Source organism: Pipistrellus hanaki (assembly GCF_964339955.1).
Source record: "Pipistrellus hanaki genome assembly, chromosome: 18".
Classification (NCBI taxonomy): domain Eukaryota; kingdom Metazoa; phylum Chordata; class Mammalia; order Chiroptera; family Vespertilionidae; genus Pipistrellus; species Pipistrellus hanaki.
This window is the reverse complement of record NC_140520.1, coordinates 31,494,718-31,505,116: the sequence shown is the minus strand read 5'-3', so window position 1 is coordinate 31,505,116 and position 10,399 is coordinate 31,494,718. Positions and strand designations below refer to the sequence as shown.

The following is a 10,399-nucleotide window of genomic DNA, read 5'->3' as shown; positions in this document are numbered from 1 at the left end:
AATTCCTTCCCCAGGCTGGTAAACCTCCCGTGGTCCCTCCCCGTGCCCTCACTCCTCCACCAACCAGCCAACCTTCCACGGCACCGATCAGGATTGGGTGAGACAGCCCCAATCAGCCCCAATCGCCAGCCAGGCTGAGGGACCCCACCATGCACAAATTTGTGCACCAGGCCTCTAGTTATTATATATTTACCTCTGCCTTCATAAGTGAGATGATCCTGGACAGTTTCCCATCTTTTTGCCCTGGACTTGCTTATGTAGCATAAGAATCACATGTTCCTTAAAAGTTTAAAATAACTCACTTATAAAACTAGTATATTGACACCAAGTTTTAATAGATAATTCTAATAATGCTTTTCATTTCTAAATAATAATAGCTGTCATTTATTGGATGATTATTACTATGGACAAAAGCTATAATGACTGCTGCACACATCTCATCTTATTTCATCCTCAGAATTGGTGTCATTTATATTCATCTCAGAATCAGTTATTATTGTTCCCATCTTACAGATCAGAAAGTTGAGGCTCTGAGAGGATAAACAGCTAGACCAAGCTCTTGCAGAGAATGAGCTGGGATGAGAACCCAGGCTGTCTGACTCCGAGTTACCTGCCTTTAGCAGCAAGATACCATGCTGCCTCCCAAACCCATTTCTTGTCTTTTTGTTTCAGTTTTGATCTCTTTAAGTTTTCTGTGCCTATGGCATCAGTTTTGCTAATTTATTAGTTTTTTAAGAAATCATTAATTTTACTGAGATTTTTTTAAATCCCTTAGTAGTCTCACAATTTTTATCTCTGTTTCTGTAGTTATATTCATTCATTATTAATTCAGTTTATGTTTTCTCCCTTTCTTGTTTATTCAAAACTGTATGTTAAATTGGGAGAAAATGTCTATGAATGTGGAGGAGGCTATGTAACATTCTAACATGGAAACAAAGGTTTTTATTTCTTTGAAAATATTCACTTTCCATCTACCTTTGTTTCCCTTTTCCTGTCCTCTACCCTAACCTTTAAAGAACAGAACACTTAGGGATAGAAAGACTGTTAGGGGTACTTGGTGGAGCCCATAACTCAGCAGGGCTTTCTACCTGTCCCAGGCCACGCAGTTAGCAAGTGACAGCCAGGAGAAGCCAGGCTCTCTTCTTCCTGTCTCATTCTCTTTCCACTCTACCACACCACATGTTATAGACTGAATTATTAATCTTCTATCCTCACCCAAGGATGTCTGTATCTCTCATACATAAAAAAAAAACAACATTTTTTTTTAGAGAGATAGGAAAGGGGGGCAGGGAGGGAGAGAGAGAGAGAGAGAGAGAGAGAGAGAGAGAGAGAGACCAATGTGAGAGAGAAACATCGAACAATTGCCTCCCATACATGACCAGGATACCATGCTGCTTCCCAAACGTCTTGTCTTTTTGTTTCGGTTTTGATCTCTTTAAGTTTTCTGTGTCTATGGCATCAGTTTTGCTAATTTATAGACCAAGGATTGAACCCAAAACCTAAGTATGTGCCCTGACCAGGAATTGAACCCACGACCTTTTGGTGCACAGGATGACACTCCAACTAACTAAGCCATCCAGCCAGGGCAAATTATTTATTTATTTATTTATTTATTTATATCCTTTTTTTTCTTCTTTTTTTCTTTTTTAAAAATTTGTTTCTCTTGTTTGAGGTGAATTGTTAATTTTTAAGACAATAAATTAATGAAGATTGCAAAGTAATCTTACTAAAAGCTTTAAGAATGTTAAAGCCACTTAATTTTAAAAGATCGCTGTCAATCATCTTCCATGGTGCTCCTGCTTTAAACCACTTTCTGGAATGAGGATCCAAGGAAAGCAGGCGTCAGGCAGGAAGAGGCATGTTTTCATCCCTTTTTGGGAGCTCCTTTACCAGCAGAAGGGGAAACATGACATGGACCAGCCTAGCCGGGGCCTCAGGCTTTCTACCAGGTCTGCAGGGAACAGAGGAAAAGCTCTCTCCCAAGGGTTACTGGTTAGGGTGGGTCTGGGCATCAAACTCAGCGACTGTGAAAGGGGGAGGGACAGCTCCTCTACTGATGATGGAAGGAGGTGTACCCGCTCTCTCATGGCCCAGACGGCTTTCACAACATAATCACCTCAAATTGCTCATTTCCCAGGTGCTGGGCATGTGTGTGTGCAAGTGAGCAGATGTTTCTGTCCACTGCCTGATCCGCAGTCTGCAATTACGCCCCAGGGAACAAGCTGCTCGCTGTGGTTAGGGGCCATTAGCCACTGAAATAATGACATCTGTCAGAATTTTCATACCTCGTCCTGTCCTGGACCTTATCTCCAAAGTACTCAAAATGAATACCTAAAGTTCCTGAAATAGACCAACCCAATTTAAACAGCTCTACACTAGCTGCCATTGTGGTGAGGGTTTTAGGTTGAAAAATACCTAATAATTATTGAGTGTTTTCCACATGCCTGGCATTGTAGAAAGTTCCGCCCTGGCCGGTTTGGCTCGGTGGATAGAGTGTGGCCTGCGGACTGAAGGGTCCCAGGTTTGATTCCGGTCAGAGGCATATGCCCAGGTTGTGGGCTCAGCAGCCAATCAATGGTTCTCTCTCATCATTGATATTTCTATCTCTCTCTCCCGCTTCCTTCCTCTCTGAAATCAATAAAAAAATATATATATATATATATATTTTTAAAAGAAAGTTCTTTACGAACAGCATCACTCTCCATTCCCACCCAGATACTATCCTTCTCCCCATATTACAGGCACAGAAACTGAGCCTCTGAAAAGTTCAGTAATTCACATCTAGAGGGGAACAAACTTGGATCCCTATTTCATCCTGTTTGACTCTCATGCTGTATCCTGACACAGAGACTGCGCCATTTGGCTAGCAAGATGCTCATATATATTGAGACGAAGCTGTGAAGTCGAGGCAATCTAGTTTTGTATAAGGAGCTAAATAAGGTCTTGGGTCTAAAATAATGGAACATTTGTTTAATGCAGTGATTCTCAACTGGGGGCAGCAGTGCCTGCCTCAAGGGGGCATTTGGAAACATGTGGGGTCATATTGGGTCATTGGTAGCTGCACTGACCTGTCACATTGGTGGGCTCTCGAGATGCTAAATGCCCAGCTGTATGCAAAGCAGCTCCAGGCAATGAGGCACTGTCTGGCTCCAAACATCAGAGGATGCTAAGAAACACTGACAAAGCCGAAAACGGTTTGGCTCAGTGGTAGAGCGTAGGTCTGTGGACTGAAAGGTCCCGGGTTTGATTCCGGTCAAGGGCATGTACCTTGGTTGCAGGCACATCCCCGGTGCGGGTGTGTGCAAGAGGCAGCTGGTCGATGTTACTCTCTCATCAACGTTTCTGGCTCTCTATCTCTCTCCCTTCCTCTCTGTGAAAAATCAATAAAATATATTAAAAGAAAAAAAAAGAAACACTGACAAAGCAGACTAGTAGGACTTTAAAATGATTCTATAAAAGTCAAGGATGGCAAACTCAAATGCCCTCAGGGTTCAGCCAGGGGCTAAAGAGTGTGTGTCCCTAAATCAAACAAAATAGCCTAGGCACTAGCTTTGGTCTGTGGGCCTCAATTGAGCTTTTTAATGGCATTTTTTTCTCAACTCAAAACATATTTATAATACATTAAGTGAAGAGAAAAAGCTGCTAATTAGTATGATCCCATGTTTTTAAAAGATATATATATATATATATATATATATATATATATATAATGTATATATATATATATAATATATATATATATATAATGAAAATATCTATTCACTAGAGGCCCAGTGCACAAAATTCATGCATTGGGGTGGGTCCCCTCAGCCCAGCCTGTAACCTCTCACAATCCAGGACCCCTGGCTCCTAACTGCTCACCTGCCTGCCTGATCTCCCTTAACTTCCCCCCCTGCCAGTCTGGTCACCCCCAATTGCCTGCCATGCCAGCCTGGTCACCCCTCACAGCCCCCCCCCCCCCCCCCCCCCCCCCCGCCAGCCTGGTTTCTGCCAACTGTCCCCTCTGCCAGCCTGGTTGCCCCTCACTATCCCCCTCTGCTGGCCTGTTTGCCTCATGCAGCCAGCTGTTCGGTCGTTGATTCGTCCCTCACTAACCCCCCTGCTGGCCTAGTCACTCCATGCAGTCTGCTGTTTAGTCATTGCTGTGAGGGTGCCCTGACCAATTTGCATATTACCCTTTTATTAGTATAGATTGTTTAATTTTTAATAAATAAAAGATAAGAGGAAACTTTAAAAATTTAAACTTTGAGTGTGCTATCAGAACCCAACCCTGGTATCTTCCTGGCCACCCACTTTGATGGGAGAAGGAGAACGATTTCTGTGATTAAGGACAAATGAGACCTTCAACAGGAAGTAAATCAATACCAAAGCATTAGAGCCTGGCCTGGCTGGCTCAGTTTTTGGGCATCAACCTGTATCCCAGGAGCACGTGCCTGGGTTTCGGGATCAATGCCCAGTGTGGAGCATGCAAGAGGCAGCCAATCAATGATTCTCTCTCATCATCAATGTTTCTATCCCTCTCTCCTTCTCTCTTCCTCTCTCTGAAATCAATAAAAAGATATATATTTAAAAATACTAAAGAGCTCCTTAAAAGTGGAACGCTGTTGATTTTGCAGACATTCTGGCCTAGCTCTCCTGCTCAAGTCCAGTCTTCCTTTTGCAGCTGCCCCAGAAATCAGTCCGGTACTGAAATTTGCTTGAGAAATAAGTATCTACACTAAAACATATCTGTGCCCTTTTTCAATCAAGTCACCAAATCCTTCACGATCATTGTTTTTCCTGAAAAACCCCCTCTTGCTTTATCTCGAGCATCCCTGCGTTTTCTTTGCAGCATCTGAGTTCTGCGGTTTTCATTCCGTGCACGGTCACTCGGAGCTCCGGGAGAGGAGCACCCATGGCCCCAAGCAGCTGACTTGCCTGGGGGAGAACTGGGTTCACGAGAGGCCAGGAGTCCTGACCAGAGCCACCTTCCCTCCTGCAGGTCTCCTGACGGGCCTGCTGGTGGCGCCACTACTTGGACACGAGGTACCCAAGGTGGCTTCTCTCAAGTCTCCTCCTGCTGCACTGGGAAGCACCTGAGCCCCACTCCCAACCCCAGGCCGCCCCGCAGGAAGCTGGCCATGCTGACAGAGTGAGTGAGGTCCCGCCAGGCTAACTGCTATAGCTGGCTTCCCAGGCCTTGCTGTCCAGAGAGCAGACACAGCCACACCAGGGGGCTGCCTCTGGCTCCGGGCAGAGATGGGTTTGCAGCTGCATTGGCATCTCTGTCACTTCTCACGCTGAGCCCTCTCCTTTCCCAACAGCAGCATGAAGCTCTGGCATGGCTTAGTGATCGCAATGGTGTCCCTGGTCCTGCAGGCCTGCCTCCTCGCAGCCATCTACTACCTGCTCAGCAGACACATGGGTAACCGGCTCAGCGTCCCCTCCCCTCCCATTAGTTACCCCCCAGGGACCGTTCCCCAGCCGGCAGCAAGGCCAGCTCCCTCTGGAGTCCCTGAGTATCACTTGAAAACCTTGAGGATTCACTGGTCAAATGGCCCCTCATCCTGACGGGGTAGTCCCCACTCAGACCCAACCTGTTTCTGGTTGAGAATCACGGCCCAGAGTCCTTCCGTTACCTGGACCTTTTGCCTAGAGACAGGCTTCTGTAATGCTCGTGAGGGTGGCCTCATGAACCTGGGCCTAACTTGTTTTCTTCATCACCACAAAGGACTGAACGTGAAGAAATGGCTTTGAATTGCTACAGAAGGCAGTGGGGTTAGGTTAGACTGAGAGATCACGTTCAATCCTTGAACTGCTTCACAATGGAGAGTAGAGAAGCTGTGTCCTGGGAAGACATTACAATTAGGGAAAATAAAACATTTCTTTGGCTAAGGCAGGAGATTGGGCAGGATAAAGTCATGAAGGCTTTTCCAGTAAAGGAAGTTGAGACTTCTCTTCATCCATCCCTCTGTTCGTTCATTCATTCATTCATTCATTCAATACAACAGGAAATAAGCAAATAAAAAATATCTGCCCTTAGGTAACTTACATTCCTTAGGGGTACAGACAAAAAATAACATATAAGATAAATAAAATACATGGGTTGGATTATGGAAAATGCTAGGGAGGAAAAAAAAAAAGCAAGGCGAGGGATATGGATTGAGTAGTGGCCAGCATCCCTGAGATGCTGATATCGTATCCTATATAATTAAAGATTAATATGCAAATTGACTGAACTGCAGAATGATGAGTCGCTATGATGTGCGCTGACCACCAGGGGGCAGACATTCAATGCAGGAGCTGCCCCCTGGTGGTCAGTGCACTCCCACAGGGGGGGAGCTCCACTCAGCCAGAAGCCAGGCTCATGGCTGGGGAGCACCGCAACGGTGGTGGGAGACTCTCCTACCTCCACAGCAGTGCTAGGAGCAGGCCTAAGCCAGCAGTCAGATAGCCCGCAAGGGCTCCTGGACTGCAAGAGGCACAGACTAGGCTGACGGACCCCTACCCCCAGTGCATGAATTTTATGCACTGGGCCTCTAGTTTAATTATAAACTTGAGGGAAGCGAGGAAGTGACCTGCACCTGTAAAGGCCCTGAGACAGAAGAGTGTTTGACACATCACAGCGGGAGCAGAGGCTGGGTGGCTGCAGCTGAGGAGACAGTGTGAGAGAAGGAGGTGAGGTCAGAAAGAAAGAAAGCGTGAGGCCACAGAGAGCCTTCAAGGTTGGGACTTCGGCTTTTTCTCCAAGTGGCTGTTGCAGTGGAGGGGGCTGAGATTTGAAAAGTTCTTCTGATCGTTTTCCCTAAGGAGAGTGCTACTCAGAAATAGGAGTGCCTGCCCCAGGGAGCTTTCACTTTGGACTCTTGCTTTGTTCCCTCTAGCCAAAGAGAATGAACAGTTACTCAGAAGATCCAGGCTCTGGGCCCCCAAGCCCAGCTCAGCCCGCCACCGCTCCCAGGCTGCACAGGAGACGAAGGAGATGAAGGAGACGAAGGAGCCTGGAGCAGAGAGGAGCACCCCTGCATGGGAGCCCCGTTACAGGAGTGAGTGACGGAGCTGGGGAAACACGGTCATAAAGCGTACTGTGCTCTGTCTAGACAGCTGGAGAGCCCCCTCCCCTCCCCGCAGCAGCCCACGTCTGTCCCTGCCACCCAAACCCAGCCCGGCTTCCTCCCACCCACCCTAGTAGAAGCCTCGCTACCCTATCTTTTCCAGAAAGTCATTCACCCCAACAGTGGGGCAGGCCTTGTTGGGTGTGTGTGGGTCTAAGCTCTTTGCCAGGTCTGGTCACGTGTGAACCACTGCGGAGGGGGCTTCGGGGCTGTTTCTGCTTCTGTCTTTGCAATACCGAGGCATCTTTTCTTCCACCTGGCCACTTAGTGGTGGAGCCAAGATTCTGACAGACTCTGCCTGCGTCCAGCCGGGGCTGGTGGTATGCATCCTGCCATCTGGCCAGTGTCATTGGCTGGTCCCAGGAGCTGACTCCGCCGTACTCCCAGGGGCTCCGTCTTAGATCCTTATGGGTGTCCGGGTACTTCAGTAAATACGAGTCTTGCTGATGGTTCAAATGCATGTCTGCCCCTGGCAAGTGGACCAACAGGCTCACCACCCTCTTGCTTTCAATCTCAGGGCTCAGGAGGCCCACCAATCCCTGTTGACACAGTGGAAATGGTTGCTCTGCAGCATAACAATGACCCCTGGAAGAGCACCCTCCAGAGGCCATACTTCTTCCCTTTGGTTCATCTCTTGACTGGTTTGGGTTTGCCCCCTCCTTCCCCTGTGATCCTCTGAGCTGGAGAGATCTGGTTGTCAGGCTCCCTAGCACGGAGCTAAGGCCTCAGGGCACATGGGGGCCAGAAGATGCCACTCAGAGTTTCAGGCACTGGCCTCGGCGGTCATGACCCCTGACCCTAAAGCTGCACCAGAACCTGGCCAGACTCAGAGGCCCTTTAGATGCCAGGGAGGTCAGAGATCACCGTCCAATCCTCTTGGTTTAGGGGGGACAAAACCAGGGCACAAAAAAGGGTGTGACCTGCCTGGAGTTAGGGACAGGTTAGACCAGAACCTGTGCCCATGACTTCTGAGGCCAGAGCTGTTTGCTGGGGGCACACGGTCTCAGCGTGTCCCTGTTTACTGCACTCGAGCACAAGCAAGCCCGTTAGCTTCTGGGCAAACAGCAGCGCCTGGACTCCAGACCATCTTCCTGGCTATCTTTAGAGGTTCTGTCTCCCATCCCTTCTCTTTCTCTACCCACTTCCCCTTTTGGGAGCTCTTTATCTCTCTTCCCTGCTCCTCTTTGCAATGCTGGCTCTGCCTCTGTTTATCTCCCATCCTCCCTTCCACAGTCTCTGTCCTCTCCTCTCCAGCCTTCTTTAGAAGACGTTTTCTATTTCTCTCTAGATAACTGCAACACATCCTCAGAGAGCTCCGACACCTCGGACAGCACTGGCCGCTCGCCTCCCCCCTGCCAGGTAATGGACCCTCCCAGCCACCCCAGCCCTCCATAGGCTATGGGGTCTGAGAACTCAGGTCACCGGGATACCGAGATGGGAGCAAAAAGGGAGGGGCTTTGTGAGTCCCCGCAGCATCCTCAGGAGAGGGTGATTAGGCATTCACTCACAGCCCCTCACCCACTCGGATCCAAGTGGGTCCGAGTGGGCTGTAAAAACGGAAGTGCTGCCCAGCCAGTGTGGCTCAGTGGTGGAGTATGGACCCATGTACCAGGAGGTCGAGGTTAGATGCCTGGTCTGGGCACATGACTGGGTTACAGGCTGGATCCCTAGTAGGGGGCATACAGGAGGCAGCCAATGAATGATTCTCTCTCATCATTGATGTTTCTATTTCTTTCTTCCTCTTTCTTCTCTCTCTGAAATCAGGCTCACCACCTATTTATTTATTTATTTATTTATTTATTTATTTATTTAAATGATAGTGCTCATGGGAAGCCTCCTTCTCCCCATATCCCAGTCACTGGGCCACTGCTCTGAGTGCTGACCTCATTTGAATTGATTCTCTACATCCTTCTCCCTCAAACCGATGCATCCCCTGCAGACAGGAGGAACGAAGGCATTGGCAATCTTCCTCACTGCCCTGGCCCTGCTCTCAGCCGTGACTGCCTGGGATCCAGGCTCCTTCTCATCCAGCCAGGGGCAAGCCTCTCTGAGTGAGAGTTTGGTCCTGGGGTCCTAGCTCCTCTAGACATGGGAGGAATCTTTCTTTTTCTTTTCATTTTTTTATTAAGGTATTATATGTGTACATATCTTATCATTGCCCCCTCCACCCCACTCCCATACATGCCCTCACCCCCCAGAGTTTTGTGTCCATTGGTTATGCTTATATGCATGCACACAAGTCTTTTGGTTGACCTCTTATCTCCCCCACCTCTCCCTAACCTTCCTGCTGTAATTTGACAGTCTGTTTGATGCTTTACCGTCTCTGTATCTATCTTTTTGTTCAACAGTTTATAATTTTCTTTATTATCCATAAATGAGTGAGATCATGTGGTATTTTCTTTCATTGACTGGCTTATTTCACTTAGCATGATGTTCTCCAATTCCATCCTGGTTGCTGAGAGTGGTGAGAATTCCTTCTTTTTATGGCAGTATAGTTGTGTAGATGCACCATAGTTTTCTGATCCAATCATCTGCTGACGGGCACCTAGGCTGTTTCATGGGAGGAATCTTGACCTAGCCTTCTCTGCTCTTTTTCCCCAAGGCCGCCAAGAAGGTGAATTACACACAGGTGGTCTTTCCAGCCACAGGAGGACTAGATAACAAATCCGCCCTGGACTATGAGGACATCGAGGACATGACAGATTATGTCAATATCAACCCCAAAAGCCACAAGCACAATCGCTGGACTTTTGTGAACCCTGCTGCCTCTGAGGCCGTAGAGTACTCCCAAGTGGCCATGTGACTCCTAGGGTCTGCCTTTCTAAGTGGAGTCAAGTTCTCTGCACATTCTCGCACTTATTTTGTAGGGAATTACTTCCTGTTTTTTGGGGTTTTGTGTGTGTGTGTGTGTGTGTGTGTGTGTGTGTTTTCTTAACAAAGCTTGGGAGAAGAAATGGGCTGTATCTCAGCAAGGAAAGCTCAGATGGGAAGTTAGGAAGTTCTTCCAGGCTGAGTCTGAGCTCACGGAAGCAGATCAGTAGGGAAAGTGGGGAAGTCTCCATAGAAAATTGTTCCTAAAGATTTTAATCAGCTGTCGTAGAGTCCTGTTTGGCAGCCTTACCATTAAATTAACCTTTGAGCTATTTCATTATTGGCAGTGAACAACTTCCTTAAGAGATTTTTTAAATAAAATGGCAGTCGCGGTTCCTCTTTTCCTCTTGCCCAGCCCAGGCGTGTCCCTTTCTCAGAGCTGTGCTGCTGAGTAATCCCGCTTTGCCCTCAGAACTTTAAATAGTCCACTTAGA

At 47.7% G+C, this 10,399-nt stretch overlaps 1 protein-coding gene across 1 annotated transcript; it reads left to right on the top strand.

Annotated features, from left to right (window-relative positions):
- Positions 1-5,307: 5,307 nt before the first annotated feature.
- RHEX (regulator of hemoglobinization and erythroid cell expansion) lies at positions 5,308-10,399 on the top strand (the record flags this gene model as incomplete). Its single annotated transcript, XM_084866560.1, has 4 exons — positions 5,308-5,404; positions 6,864-7,025; positions 8,383-8,453; positions 9,697-10,399. The coding sequence occupies 4 exons, from the start codon at positions 5,308-5,310 to the stop codon at positions 9,895-9,897; spliced, it is 531 nt and encodes a 176-aa protein (XP_084722686.1). The 3' UTR covers positions 9,898-10,399.